The following is a 16,388-nucleotide window of genomic DNA, read 5'->3' on the forward strand; positions in this document are numbered from 1 at the left end:
ACGTTTTTTCAAAAACTGGCTTAAGTTAGACCAAATGGTCCCTCCGGGAATGCGGGCATTTTTTCGACCACCTCCAAATCACCTCAGTTTTGGCACACATGATCTCTTCCACAAACAAAACTAGGTTTCCAAGTTTTTGTATTTTTTTGAATTTTTTTGAATTTATAATGCCCTCTAGACTGACTGCTGAAAACATCGGTCTATGCCTCAAGGGGGCATTGTAAAATAATTTTTTTCAAAATTTTCTTGCATACACATGTTTTGCACATGTGGGTGACCATGTACAAGAAAATTTGGGTGATTTGGAGGTGGTGGAAAAATTCACGTTTTTTCAAAAACTGGCTTAAGTTAGACCAAATGGTCCCTCCGGGAATGCGGGCATTTATTCGACCACCTCCAAATCACCTCAGTTTTGGCACACATGATCTCTTCCACAAAAAAAACTAGGTTTCCAAGTTTTTGTAATTTTTTTAATTTATAATGCCTTCTAGACTGACCGCTGAAAATATCGGTCTATGCCTCAAGGGGACCTGCATGCAAGAGTCGGGGACCTGCATGCAAGAGTCGGGGACCTGCATGTGAATAGTGATTCATCAAGGCCTTGACACCTACTGGCACAGCGGCTGCCGCCCGATTTGCATGCAGCGAAGATGAACGTGCATGGAGGTTTTTCAAAGATTTCCAAGCACATCCCAGTGGGCCCCGCTTATTTAAAAAATACGTCAGTCATTATTGCTCTGTAAATGAAGAATATGCATGACAACCATAGTAAGGGTGAAGAATCATAGTGCCCAATTTGTCGAAATACATCATCATTCTTAAAGTTGGACATCAAATGATACACACAGAAAATGGAAACGAAAGATGTCGAACTAATATAGTAACATGGCAGTACAACCGCACTTCACTAAATTACTGTCACGATGAAATAGAATGTAAAGACCACGTCACACAAAGCTGAATGGCACACGACTTTCTCTGGCTCATCGTTGGTTCATGCTGTATGTAGATATCACAGTTCAGCCTCGAGATCCTACACAGAAGAATACAATAAATCACATGGACATCAATTATGAGTAAAACACATGCAAAAAAATGAACATATTTCGTACCTCTAGCAATTTAGCGCATTTACGTCGATTGTGACCTGGTTTCTTGCAATAGCCACAGATATTCTGTGATCTTGACTTCTTTGTCTTTGCCTGCAGCCTTTTCTTCGGTGCACCTCGTCCTGGCACATGCACGGGATCCAGAACCTTATCAACTTTCTGCGAGTGCCGCATCAACGGGCCAAACCTAATGCTGTTATGCTGAGCATTAGTTGACTCCTTGTTGTCATCTTGTTCAAAACTTGATTGCTTGCCATGATGTTGTGCTTGCAAAAGCATCTTTAGGCGGAGATAGTCCTCATCAGAGTGGCATGCCTGGAAACTTGCGGCGTGACTACAATTGCGCAACTCGCGGTACCTCTACAGGCTTACCGAATAGTCATACATCTGGTTTTTTCTGGTAGGTGCGTATGCACATTTTGCATTCATAGTCCACCTAGTGGGAACGCAACAACCGGGCAGAATTGTTTGTTTTAAAATCCCCAATATGTAAAAAATGTGGGAACATGGTGTGCCTGCGCATTCCAGCTTACGGCAAGAACAACTCAGCCTGTGCAAAAGACCTCCTTGCTCTTCAATGCGCACTCCAAAAATTTTATCCATTCTTTCCTGCTTGGACACAACATAAGTGGAATCTTCTGATCCATCTAGTATCTCTCTAATCTGACATTTGCTGACAGCATCTATGCTCCATAAGACCATCTTAAAGACACTAGGTGTGAAAACTGTTGCGGCGTGTTTCTCAAGCGGCGAAGCATTTTCCTCTGTAAATGGAACGGACTGCAAGGCTTCGACATCATGGAGAGCTTCGTTAATCCATCGCGACGCAAGGCAACGCTCATAGTGCTCTAGCATTTCAAACAACGACATCCTACCCTCAAGATGCGTATGTAGCACGGAGTTCAAGCTCTCACTCCTCTGATTGCTGCTCAATCCTAGGAAACAACGCCCCTCAAGATATGGAGCACACCACAACTTTCTCATCTGATACATCTGATGCAGCCAAGACTCCTCACTGGTTACTTTATTCCGTTGTAAGAATTGTATCCATTTTATCTCATGCTCTTCAATGGAAGAAGTATCATAAATGAAAGATCTGAATTCCTCCTTTACGTCGTCATCATGCAGATGGCGCACAATGTTCTGCTGAATGTGCCATATACATAGTCTATGGTTTGAGTCTGGCCAGACCACCCTTATTGCTCTCTGCATTGCAAGGTCCCCATCTGTGATCACAGATATCGGATGCTTCTGTGCCATGCAATCAGAAAAGGTCCACAACATCCACTCGTATGCCTGGCTTGTTTCATGAGAAATTATACCACAGCCAAATATAACAGTGCTGCGGTGGTGATTCAACCCGACAAAAGGCACGAATGGCAGATTGTATTTGTTGGTTCTGTATGTGCTATCGAAAACAATGACGTCTCCGAAAGCCTCGTAGTCAAGTCGCGATTGACTATCAGCCCAGAACAGTCCCTTCAGATGGCCATGCTCGTCTACCAAGTACTTGAAGAAAAAATCCACATCTCGCTCTCGCCTCGCCATCATGTGCATGATCACCGTTTTAGCATCACCGACACTGATTGTCTCCTGCTTATTAGCATGGCAGAAATTATAAACGTCCCTCTTTATGCATCCAACCTTATCAAATCCACCGTATTGAGAGCACAAAATATCCATAATACGGTATTTGCGGATCCCACATTTTTCCATGTCCGCAATGTCCGCTTTCTGCTCATCGCTAATTCGTCTGTGCGAACGCAGCAGACAAGAAAGATCCCGTGGGGCTAGAGGATGGCTGTGCTCATCGATGAAATCCTTGACAAACCACCGACCGGTTTCCTCCTGTCTCGTAATGACCAATTTAGCATTACACCCAACACGAGTTAAACTTCGTGGCCTCCTTTTTCTATCTTCCATCTTCTTTTCATGTGCTTATCTTCGCGAAACCCTTGACGACTACACACAATTTTCCTTAAAATTATGTATTTGTTGGATCCATCCCACTCAACGTAGCTTTTCCTCACATTAAATCCTTTTTCAAGAGCATATTTGTTGTAGAATTCATAGCCTTCAGCCTCACTATCAAACATCTTGCTGACAACATTTACATACTCGAACATACTCTCATCACTTGCATACGCCATGTCTTCCTGCATATGACATGTGAGGGAAACCAATCATCAACATCTTTCTGTTTATCAATGTTGCAGGTGTAAAATAGCTCATAGGCAAAGACAAGTGCATGGAAAAGACTTTGCTGGTTTGACATGTGAGGGAAACCAATCATCAACGTCCAACAAGTAGTATCTCATCTTCCTTTAAACTATATTTCATGCGCTATGCAAACCTAAAGTGATGATGACTTTAATAAACTAAATTAAGTGAACTATGGAACCAGTATCTCATCTTCCTTTAGTATATCTCATCTCAAACGTCAACATCTTACTTAAACAAACATGATGCGATTAGCTCAAGAGAAACTATGCCACGATGAAGCTTTCCATTCGTTGTTCTAGTCCGTACCCGGATCTTGTGGGGTTGAGGTTGTACTGCATGAACGGTGGAGGGGCGCAACGGCCAAGAGAACGAGCAGAACGCCAAGCCGAATTCATACCTTAAGGATGGTACGCGCGAAGAGATGGGATCGCCCGCCGCGGTCACCGCCGATTCAGCCGGCGCAGATCCGGCCTTCTTCTTCTTCGGTGACGGCGTGGGGGGCTGGGGTTGGTTGGGTGGAGGACGAGGACGATGAATTTATTCCTCTCGCCGGGCAGGTCGAGGACGGAGAAGGTCAGGAGCGCCGAGCGGCGACGAATAGATCGGAGGAGGATTCTGAACTGGATCGAGTAGACATGGATCTGGTCCTCAGGTGATCGGTTCAAGAAAAGATATTTCCCCCTGGACCATTATGCCCTTATCGCAATTAATATATTAAATTTAATCAATTAAAATTCCCCGCAAGATCTGACGGCTAATAAAAATCAGACGTGATCACACATGTAAGTACTGCTAAGTACTCCGAGTACTAACCCAATCACCGTAAAACAGCTCTAAAAATGATTGTATGCATCCATTGATGCAGAGGTCGGGAGTTTATCCTCATTTTCTAAAAAAAACATCCTACAGTAACACACGTCTACTAGTACTAATTCATGGGCTCCGCAGAATGATACATATACAGGGAATACACGCGCTGACATACATTTATTATTAATGTATCATTGATTTGTTCGAAAAAGAAGAATAGTACAGGATGCAAAGGCATCGATCGAGAACATGCATGTATCCATTACAGATTTGGACGGTTAAGGTTTGTTACCGGCCGCACATGATCAGCACCATCATATCGAAGTTGGTTGCTCCACCATCAAGACAGGTTTGCTGGGATGCTGGGCAAGTTGGTCGAGCAAATCTTGCTTAAGTTGTTCGCCATAAGAACCCGTAAGCCTGACTTGATTGAAAGCAATTATACTGTCTAGGCCAGAAAGATGCAAAGACGACGATGATCCACCAACATCTTGAGAACTATCGCTGCTGCTAGAACAATGAACCTTGAGCATCTCAACTTTAAACGTGATCAAAGATCCAAAGGTTACCTGATAGCAGTGTTGTAACTTGAAGCCGCAAACAATCCTGAGGGAGTCTAGTGCTATGCTAAACCCATCCAAGCAAGAACTTGGACCATTGTCGGGCTTAGCAAAAGTGAGGTGCTCTTGTGTCGGATTGATACAAATTCGACGTCTCGATACTCGATGTTCGGTTGCAACTTTGCATGCCCTGTAAAGACTTTCTATGTCCTCTTGGGTTGATATGGTCAACTCAACATCAACGCCTTGGAGATTGGGAAGCTGCTGGATCCAGACTGGCCGTATGCGTGCATGCCCCTGCCCCGGACCGTACACCTTGAGGCTCTCTAGTGTCTTGGGTGGGTTGGAGATGTCATCGAAATTACAAGCAAACTCACCAACCTCCTCCTGCTGGTCAAGCCGCACTGATAAGGACTCGAGATAGCGGTGACCCGAGATGACACTGCAAAACTCGCGCCAGTTTGCTGAGTTGATGCCGGACACCTTGAGCTTGCGCAGTTGGGTCAGTTCCTTGAGCTCCTCTAGGATGGCCTTCCCGTTCCCACCTGCACCATTGCTAACATTCACAATACCAATGGCACGTAAGGCCGTCAGCGTCCCAACACCTGCTGGAAGCTCAACACCACCATTATTGTCATTGGCATTATGGTGTCTCGCAGGCCACCTCATCAACCAGCTGCTAGATGCCACCAAATCACGGGCCCTGCTCTTCCTCCATGGCCGTGTAACACTTGATATTCGGAGGAACGGGCTTGTACAACCACCAACACTATTGGCTTCTGCTGGTGCTGCTGGTGCTGCACGATCTTCTTCTCCTGCAGCTGCAAGTGCTCTTGTTGCTTCTGCTACTACAAATGTCGTCGTTGTGGATGTGACGGCATCAACACATGGCACCTTGTTGGTGACAGCACGAATGTACTGCAGCTTCTCTAACCTGGTGATAGCCGGTGGCAACCTAACTATATTGGTTCCCCTGATATCTAGAGTCTGCAGCTGCTTCATACCACCCAGTGAATCTGGGAGACGGCTGATCTCTTCACATTCTCGTAGGGACAGGAACTTAAGGCGAAGCAATAGCTTCCCGATCTGCTCCAGATCATCATTTGTTACACCTGATGTGTCCTCCAGATCCAGCACCCGAAGCAGCCTCATCACATCCGAGATGAGGAATGATTTCCACCTCCCAAACACTGTCAAAGACCGCAGCTTCGACAAGTCCAAGCTCTTGAATTCAATCTCATCTCTATACCAGTCTTCCCCTATGGTGAGGTGTTTTCCAGAGCGCCGTGAGTTGGGGTTGCACCGCCCTGCCAGTGCAAACACAAGGTTATCTTCCATTGGCCGTGAGACGATGTACTCACGGAAGAAACCATTGATTTGGCATGAATCCTTGCTTTCTTCAGCTTGCTTATGGATTATGCTCAAGTTGACAAGCTCCAAGAACAACTTTTCCCCATTCTCTTCTGCCGCACTACCAATTGTGTCCTTGCAGTAGCCCTCTGCAATCCACCTCCTCAGCAAACGCCTCCGTCTAATGTTTCGGCCTGCAGGAAAAACTGACAGATAGAAGATACATGGCTTGAGGTAATCTGAGCAACCTTCAAAGTAGCTCTGCATCCAAGAGAATTGACCCTTTAAACTATGGAACATTTGATTCTTCTCCAAAACGCCCATGAAATCATCGTTTATATCTTTCATTCTGTATCTGGATTTCTTCATGAATTTGCCTATGGCAATTAATACTCTGGGAAGCCCACCACACTTGGTCACACTAGTTTCATATCCGGAAGGCAAGTCAAGGTCGTTAACCGTCTGCAATCCAGAAATGCACTAAATCATTAATATGTACAAATTAAATTAGGAAAAACTACATAGTACTAACTTAGGTTTGGAAATTAGGTTTAGAAGTTAAGTTCTATTCATTAAAAATCAAATTTAATGCTTAACCATCAAACATGTAATAGATCTAAATCAATTCAGTGTCAAAGAAATAAATACATATGTAGAATCAAGCAAAACTCTAACTTCCAACGCAAGTTAAACCTTTACTGCCATGGAACATTTTAAAACTTTGATAATTAAAATGTGACATGAGTACATATATGGGATGGTCATGTGTGGATACTACTATTGTGATCGAAATTACTTCCTTCAAATTTTGGTTTCAAATTTTTAACTAACATCAATGAAAAAGGTAATTATCAAAGTTAGGCCATGCCAATATCTATAATGACATATAAATAAGTATTCCGTAGTACTTCCCCATCCAGGAATATATGTCATACTTCTTGTCCATAAATATAAATAAGTTACATATTTACTATTCCAAAACAACCCTCTATACTTTTAGTAAATAGGCAGATTTATTATTTCCTGGTAGACTAAGTTGCACATTACTAAGACTATTGTTAAACATTTTTTTGCGCAATTTCTGGTGTAGAAATGTGCAACGCATGCTCTAAAAGTGCATACAATTTTTAAAATGTGCAACTACCCAATTAACTTTAGATAAGGCATTAGTGTTAAAGATCATCGGCTTAGAAAGGAAAACTACCAATCAATTTAGAAATAAACACGCCCAAATAGGTATGGCATTTCACCTATAAGAGCCAAGGATTTATATTCCCTATACATTGAAAATGGACATGCTAAATATTGCGTACCAACGTTCTATACGTGTGTGCACACGTGATACCTATTGTACACCTAGGTGACTAGGCACCTTACCTTGTAGCCATTAGACGGTGAAATTATGTATGACATTGACGTTGATTCAGTATTAGTGGGCAACCCGTTAATGCATAGTCCTCAATCCATTAAATCTTCAAAATTTCAAAGCATGAACGTGTACTAAGGTACGTAAAGATACTTCAAAGTATTGCGTCTTATATTGGCCTATTAATGTTTAAACCATATAATTCATCGATGATTTTTTTTGTTTTCATAAAAATAAAATATAATTTAGTTATTATATTACTAGAGTATCGTACCTCAAATACAGTTCCTTTAGGTATGTACACATAAATTTCAAGTTAGGGTATGTATACATAAATTTTACATTGGGGTATATACATTTATGGGTATATATAAATTTCAAGTTGGTATATTTGTGTGTATGTACACACACATAAATTTTATGTTGGTGTATTGATTATATTGTCTATGCATTTTTTTCTTTGTGGATTTATTTACGTCGGGGATGGATTTTTGGGTATTTACACTATTGCGATATGTACACATAAGTATATACATTTATGGATATGTAGACATAATTTCATGTTGAGGATATGTACATTTCTTGGTATGTACACATAAGTTTACGTCGAGGTATATAGTTTTGGGAATGTGATATATGGCTATGTCACATGTGTTTAATTTAATAGTTTCAAATACCTTGGATATGACATACCCACAGTATCTAAATATCTTTTTGGTTATTTAGTACCTTGGAAATACTAAAATTGATGATGCATTTCTACCGTCATACCAAAATTGTGCAATAATACGTCATACACATAACAATGCACATGTATTTATGTTGGGAGGCACGAGATTCAAATTAGCCTATAAAAGAATGTGCACAGTGATTATATTACATTATTTTTTTGGAAATGAATCAATTGACAATGAGCAAATGGCACGTGACATTTCTACCAAGAAATCAATTGTCACAGAGGGTCTAGTGCATGCATAGAAACACTGAAAAGTGATCTAATCTAATTAATGTGAGTGGGAAAGGAAAATTCTACGGTTATTAATCAAGGTGCCCAAGGCACCTACATGGCCACGATTTCATATATATACAGTGGCGCTATAGTGAGCGTGCACGTAAAACCCCTTATCGTACGCTCCAGACAGTAATTGTGCGCTTCGCCCGCCGCCAGGTTAGCCGCTCGTTTAACTAACCACAGTAAGAAGACATGCATATATGTTTATCTTTATCTTTACCTAATATTAAAGGACGGAAGATTTTATAGTTCTCCATCCATCACCTCCTTATATCTGTTAATTTTGAAGATTAACGGTTGAGATTTAAAGTATGTCCAGAGTTGATGAAAATTACCCACCAATGACACCCATAATTGAGAAAAAAACGATTGGTTTTTTACTCGCCTGTCGTAGTTCTCTCGCTTGCCCAGCCCAATTTTTCTCTTAGAAAACAGAACAATTCATCGAAAAAAAAAGAACAATATGTCACTGAGTAATAATCTCAATGAGAGAAAAACAGAGGATCCCCAAAATCGCTGGCTGCTCAACTCCGTGCGGTCGGTCCGCCCGCCTCCAATTGAAATCAAATCGATGTCGGCGACCCCACCGACCAACGTCCTCTCCTTCTCTCGACCTGACCCCAAGCCCCTCCTCCTTCGCGGCCTCACCTCACTCATGCCGCTATGGCTAACATAGTCTTGCCCTAGGCGGCTCCATGGGAGCTAGAGTCTCGGGGACGTGACTGACGGCGTCGCGTTCTTGCACCTGTGCCGACATTTGTGGCGACAGAGTAGACAAATTATACAGGCAGGTCTACATGACTCCACAAACCAACCGGCAAGGATTTGTTCAAGCTGCCTTCAGGACACCATGGGCGATTGCTACGATTAGGAGGAACACGAGCACCACGACGACTGGGATAGTGAGGTTTGGGACTTGGAGTGGATCAGGTGGAGATGGCGGCGCCGGCGGTGGCTGGGACAATGGGGTTCGGGAGTTTGAAGAGGATCATGGGGAGATGACGGCTGCGGTGGGCACCGTGGTGCTCAGCATGCTGCCGACCTCGATTGCACTGCCTCGAAGTCCACCTGTGCATGTCCCGTTCTGCTCGCAACACATCCCTCCCCAGCCGCCGCCCCTCTGCCTTCCAAACACATAGCTTATAAAGTTCTAATCAAAGATGACAACATGGACACAATCATATTTTGAAGTGTATTTTTTTCGAACACGCATCACCAAGCTGTGTGTCGCTTTGTACTAGAAGAATGGTGAAAAGGTGAGAAATAGTACAAACTGGGGATAGATGATCATGCTTTTTCAAGTTTCACATTAATGCATGTGCACGTCCTGGTGTTACCATCTACTTGAACCATATCAAAAACCGGTGTGTCAAGCACACTGTCAGATATAAGCTTCTACTTTTTCCGAATGATTTTATATATGTGAGACTTTGAAAATATGTGTCTCCATTATGTTTGTTGTTACCGAACTCGGGATATGGCATGCAACAGTGACATGAAGTTATGTTCACGGTGAGAATTTCATGTATGTAGTAGTGACTGATTCTCACAAAAAAAATTTATTATGCATCTTGACAGTTGAAAATTCATATGCGAACACAACAAAATGTAGCTTTCAGGCAACAAACTATACATTTTGCTGAAAATTCATAATATAGTTGGGCCCGCAAATTTCAGTTAACCTATTGGTTACATCTCTAATATTGTTAGTTGGTTGTCAAAAATATCTTACCTTCAACATTTTGTGTATTTTCATACACACGTCCTATTTATCTGTACTTATGCCAGTTGATCGAGTAAGGTAAAGTTGTGGAAAGGAAGTAACAGAATTACCGGTTCTCCATGTTTAATAGAGGTTCCTTCATACCAATCTTTTTCTATATCTTCTTGTCATAAGAGTGGTAGTTTTTCGGATACCGTGGACAAGTAACATTAACTTTCTCAAAGAAAAAAAATAGCACAAGTTTGACAAGTTTAACAAAGTTTGCCTCCATTCTTAAATCTTTTTTATCTTTTAGTGAAACTCAGGTGAGCATTAATTTCATACTATTGCTAGAGATGAGGGTAACATTGTTTGCTACGTTTGTCATAGTGACGTGGAGTGGCATCAAAAGCATATTACGTGAAATGAGGAACATCTAACAATTCTCCCGTTGCACACACAGACATATGTGCTAGTAATACTAGAATTAATTTCCGTTACCGGCTGTAAGGCGTGGCTTGTCGGCCCCGTGGCTTCAATGGCTGGCATGGTAAAAAAGCTAGTTTATGTGGTAGCCTGATTAAAGCTTTTACTAGCTCCCATCCCTATGCACCTCACTAACCTCGGTAAATGTTCTAACAAAATATAGTAATGGGATTAAAACCATTACCTCCTCATGACTAGTCAAAGTAGGTATTTCTTTTGAATGGAGGACTCATTTCATGGTAGTTGCATTACGACCAGGTATGGAGCAAATTGCTATTATGTGTATATATGTAGTAATTGTGTTACCATTTGTTGGTATAAGGCAATTTTTATTATCATGTAAATAATATATGACATAATGATGCTTCAAAACAAAATTAAACGTTGCTCATAGTAAATGGTTGAGAATATTACTAGGTAAATTTAATGGTAAAATCATTCATCGCTATGGGTCAATAAAATCCACCCTTTGTCGAAAAAAATCATCACTATATATTTTAGTAGTATAGCACAAGAGCGAAGTAGTAAAAGAATCTATTTCTAGTAAAAAGAATCTGCTATGGGTCGCGTACAGTTACTACTATAATTATTCTTTTACTACATACAATGCATAACTTTACTATCAACTGGTACCAAATGACCCCTAATGGTGGTTTCCACCGTTACGACCAATCAAAGGAAATTTACATTCAAAATAAACTGCTCATAGGGTACTAGCGTGGGAGGAGTTGCTCTTTGCCTCATGCGGCCTGGCCGGAGCGTACGAAATATAATTCTACACTCTCGTTCTTACTTTAGCATATTTAAGAGAGAGAGAGAGAGAGAGAGAGAGAGAGAGCACCTTGAAGAGTTCAATGGCTGCGTCCGCTTCTAGGCATTTAACGTTGACCATACCATCTGTGTTATATGTGCAATGTGTGGCAACTCTTTCTTCATTTGTTATGAGAATGATATGACTTTCAGAATGTTGGGACATGAACAATGGTTTTATCAAATCCCAGTCGTGTGTGGACTGCAGTCCATCAATAACCACGACGCATTTTTTATCACTCAGAATTTTACAACACCCTTGAATAGGGTCTTGGCCTTCCATCATACCAACAAGTGCAGTTTCTTTGGCTTGAAGATCATCAGAATAAAAATCCAAAAGTAGACGCCGACAGAAGTCCTGCAAAATTAATGGATGATGCACATCCACCCAGCCATACATTCTGTACGTTCCGTTGTGCAATTTTTCGAAGTACCAGTTTCTGACAAGAGCTGATTTCCCAACACCAGCAATCCCCCACACAGAGATCACACCATGTCTGGCTAAGCAATTGCCAATGCGATTCATATCATCTTCACGCCTAACAAGCTTCCAATTTTCCTCTTCTCTTCTTTTACCCCCTTGTCCACAATTTTGTTGATAATCCTGCTGCAATATTTAATGTGACAAATTTTGGTTAGTATATGGTAGCGAAATATAAATGAACATGCATTTTCTTGCAATTAATTATCAGCATTCAAATATCATTAAGTGAAAGTTGTAGTAGTATATCATGATTAGTCCCCCGTACGTATACCTGAATATCTTCCAACATGTGGGTTCGATATTCATAATCTACACAGTGTCTGGACAGAATTTCATCTTCTGTAAGAACGACGACACAACATTTAGTAGGCTCGAATAAGAGATTTTTTTTAATCAAGTCCCAGTTATCCTTGGATTTGAGACCCATAATAACGATGAGGTACAACTCATCGTATGCAGCCAGAAATGTACACCAAGTTTCAATGATCTTTGATCTGTCCATCTCATGGAATTTGTCTTTCATCTTGTGCTGTTGATCTTGTGGATTAGAATATATACATAATTCTGCAGCCATCTCCATCAACAAATCAAGGTCATCAGATACAGTGAATTCCAAGTAGTGCTGAAATTTTAGTCCGTCAAATACTTTGGACTTATCCATTATGCCTTGGCACAAATTAGGGATGAGAAGTGATTCATCACAACCAGCCCCCCACACGGAGATAACACCACGGGATCTTAACTGTCGAATAAATTCACCAATACCACTGCGGTGACCAGAGCCCTGCGAGTATAATTATTAAATGGAGTAATTAAGGGAGTTGTTAAATAAGAGAGGCACATAATCAAAGGATCAATCGATCGAGTTGCACAACCCGCAGGAACCTAGCAACTCCCTCCAGTCCACGTGCATGGAGCATCATTACAATTTAGCCGCGTGGTGATTAGGTTCAAGATAATAAACGGAAAATCAATGCCAATGACGACTCATGTCGGGTCCGTCAGGAAAATCGGGCCGAACCAACAATTTGTACTAATGCATTTCCCGGTTAGTACTAATTCACAAATCCCTGGGATATCATGTTTAAGGCTGGTCGTAATGGTAGTATCATAGTTAGTATTATACATGCCAACTAGGCAATTTTGATGAGGTGTCACAGAATTAAATGAAGAAAGAGAGGGTTGAGTATCCTATTGTGATATCGTATCATAATAAATGCTATGCTACTATGTGTCATGCATGGCAATAAATAGAGTACTACATGATACTATGCATTAGGGAGGTAGTATCAAGACTAGTATCATATGCAGGATACTAGTATATGATACTTCTCATTACAACCAGCCTAATGCGCCAGCCAATGGAAATTAATGATGGCATGGAATGTGGGGCTACTCCTACAGATCGCAACCAGAATATATGGAATATCTGATTTTCGTGAGAGGTAGATGGAGGGAGTAGCACTAATTGATTAATTTACCCGACCCTAATGTTGCATCGACAAATTGGGATAAGTGGAGTACAACGTATATGTTCTTACTTATGGACAATGATGGAGACAGAATATTAATTGCCACATTTCCCCATCACCATGTAATTAAGCTTATTTTTTAGGCTGATGTTTCATCTGGTTTCATAGGGTATGATAGGTGTCTTCTGCTTCCCGAAGAACCAGCGATGAGGAAATCAAATTAGGGCGACGTCATACTTCGAATTCTTTTCCAACTTATCTAATCTAATATTGGTTATTAACAGGGATTCCTTGAAAACAAATGTGAAAAATATGAATTATTTTTTCTGAATTTGAATTTTGGGGTATATGCGTATGCAGAAATATGGAACCGAATATTGCACAGTTGCCTTATTTTGTTTAGTAAATTTCAGTCACGTTTTTTAATTGGGTTAAGATCCAAGGGCCTTTCTTTTCTAATTCAGTACTCACTCGTGGGGATATGTTGGCTTATGTGGCTCCTTTGGGCTGTTGACAACAGTTTTGTGTTCATTCTAGTAGTAATAATCCAAGGCAATACTTCTGATCTGGAACAAACTTTCAAGAAAAAAAATTCTCTCAAAGAACAAAGTATTTAGGATGTATTTATTTTTCGGACTAATGAGAAATCCTTATTCAGTTATCGACTCTAAAATTGCACAAAAGAGGTTACTTAGTTAGTCCTTTAACGTCAATAGTGAATGAACAATAAAGAAGAAACAAGTAAAAATAAAGAGAGAGCTTTAACTATGCTGAAAGAAGACCAAATATTTGGATTATATTTACCAAGATAGAAAATTGATAGTAAGATATAACTTATCATAACTTATAATGATAATGCAAAAGTTGCATATAAACTGGACACTAAACTTGCATTTTCTATGATGTGCAAGAACAAGCAAAAGATGGTGCAACTTCATGGTGTGGAAAATTGATTGGTATTGCAAAAACTTTCAGTTGCCTGAAAACTAGCAAAATCACAGAACTATAAAAAGTGGCAGTGCCGGAATTGGAGTACTGTGGGATTACCACTAAGTTACAAGGACTAATATATGAACAATTAAGATTAAAGGATTTTTGGAAATAGTTGTGGATGTTTGGAAATAGTTGGGGGTTACGTACATACCTTGTTATAAATGGCACGAAGTGGCTGAGAACGTGAGAAGCGCGGCTGAGAATGTGAGCAGCGTGTAATCTCGGATACTTGGTAGGGCTCCCCCGTGCACAAAAGGGCAATACCTAACCTCTGCGTGGACATGACGATCCGGCTGCCCTTATTACTGTCCGGCAGGTACATTCTTATGGCCTCCCAATCTTCCACAGTGGATACTTGATCTAGAACGATGAGATACCTCTGCTCCCTTACTTGCTGCATGAGGTTGTCCTTCTTGAGATCATCGACAACACATATTTTTTCTTGGTGAGAGTTGGCGAAGAACTGAGTGAGCAAGCTCTCGAGAAACTCATCAGGGTTAAAAGGATGCACCAGCTTCACCCAGGCGCGACTTTTGAATACTTGACAGATTTCTGGATCATCGTACGCCTTCCTGATAACATGAGTTATCGACGGCCCAATATCAGGTGCGGCTCCTCCTCCTGTACTGCCCCACACCGAGAGCACTTGAAGGTCACTGCCTTGACAGTCGATCAGTTTCTTCAAGTCACCTTGGCCGATGTCGTGTTGCTTCTTCCCTGTGGCCTCCCACACCTCGCAGAGGATGTGGAATGCTGTTGCTGCTGCCTCAGCAGCAGTGGCCGGCGCGACAAGGCCGGGATTGGAGCCAGAGGAAGAGTCGTCGTTGCCTGCGCCGATGAGGCTGTAGCGGGTGTTCCTTTGGCTTACATCCTCCAGCCTGGTCCTGAGCTGCTTTATCTCGGTGACCGCCTCGTCAAGTGGCAACGGCGGCCTTGCCATACAGATGAGGGATGAGGTGAGGCGCCGCACCCAGTCCCACCGCGACGGCTTGTCGAGATGGACAACAAACTCGACGCAATCTTCGACATCGAAGGCCAGCTCGCGGAGCTGTCTCACCCAGGTGCGCACCACTCGATTGCTGGTGCGCTCCGTGTTGGCCACGCTGAGGAATGACAGCAGCATCTCGAACTCCCCCGTGATGAACAGCAAGTCGTCCTGCACACGCATCCTCAGGCTTCTCTCCTCCTCAATCGCCGACTTCACCCTGATCAGCGTCCCCTCCACCGCCGTCTTGGTCAATCCAAGCACGAACTCCGCCATTGTTTATCTTCTCTCTCTGTTCCCCCCGCCTTCGCTAGGTTGTGTGGTAGAACTGAAGCTAGCAAGTGATTCTTAGTAGCTGGCCATGGGGACCGGATTATAAAGCTAGCTAGCTAGCGGAGCAACAGACCATATTTCTAAATCATTCTATATTATATATTTCTAGCCGACTTCAACAATTCAATACTGATCAGTTGCTTGTTGCTTGCTACTGTCTGTGCTCACTACTAATTGTCTAAAACATATGAGGAAGAACTGAGCCAAGGTTAATGGGTTATATTTTAACCGTCCGTTTGCACTTCAACGTTTATTATTTACCTTTGAAGCCTCTAAACCAATAAACTTTGTAGTTCTTCATGTTATCTTTTATTTCTTTTGCCTGGTTGGGTATACGAATTTCGTTCGTATACCGAGCCATGTTCTTTTTATCTTGTGCGTTATTCTCGGAGAGGTTTGGACCTAGTGTGGTGACATGTACGATATGGTGCCAACCGTATGCAAATCCACACAAGCCATTCGGTCACTTTGATTCAACAAAGTCTTCGACTACAAGTGCCCAGTTCTACCAGCCATATCAAAAATGTTTGACGAAGCGGAGGTCCAAAAAAGTCTTGTTACCCTTGCGTATATTTAAGTTTAAGCGGGGGGGGGGGGGGGGGGGTAACCACTTTTCATTCTCTCCTTTAATAAACTGTGCTTTCTCTTTTCATAATTTTCTTGAGACTAGTTCTTGCAAAGTTCTATGCTTTG

At 41.8% G+C, this 16,388-nt stretch overlaps 1 protein-coding gene across 2 annotated transcripts; it reads right to left on the reverse strand.

Annotated features, from left to right (window-relative positions):
• Positions 1–4,291: 4,291 nt before the first annotated feature.
• LOC125524607 lies at positions 4,292–16,048 on the reverse strand. 2 transcript variants are annotated; one of them, XM_048689649.1, is made up of 4 exons: positions 14,529–16,048; positions 12,184–12,696; positions 11,460–12,032; positions 4,292–6,514 (listed from the first exon to the last, which is right to left on the reverse strand). In XM_048689649.1, exons 1-4 carry the CDS (start codon positions 15,636–15,638, stop codon positions 4,457–4,459), a joined length of 4,254 nt encoding a protein of 1,417 aa, XP_048545606.1. In that variant the 5' UTR covers positions 15,639–16,048; the 3' UTR covers positions 4,292–4,456. The 2 variants fall into 2 exon arrangements, with proteins under 2 accessions (XP_048545606.1, XP_048545605.1); XM_048689648.1 differs by having other exon boundaries at positions 11,460–12,035; positions 14,529–16,047.
• Between the last annotated feature and the right edge of the window lie 340 nt (positions 16,049–16,388).

The sequence above is a fragment of the Triticum urartu genome, chromosome 7, assembly GCF_003073215.2.
Source record: "Triticum urartu cultivar G1812 chromosome 7, Tu2.1, whole genome shotgun sequence".
Lineage (NCBI taxonomy): Eukaryota > Viridiplantae > Streptophyta > Magnoliopsida > Poales > Poaceae > Triticum > Triticum urartu.

What these genes read in the sequence shown, in the direction of transcription:
- LOC125524607 (XM_048689648.1), bottom strand. Translation starts at nt 15,638, where the DNA reads ATGGCGGAGTTCGTGCTTGGATTGACCAAGACGGCGGTGGAGGGGACG. An exon ending in ACATGTTGGAAGATATTCAG is followed by an intron (nt 12,036 to 12,183) that starts GTATACGTACGG and finishes TAAATATTGCAG; the next exon opens with CAGGATTATCAACAAAATTG. An exon ending in CAGCCATTGAACTCTTCAAG is followed by an intron (nt 6,515 to 11,459) that starts GTGCTCTCTCTC and finishes TCTGGATTGCAG; the next exon opens with ACGGTTAACGACCTTGACTT.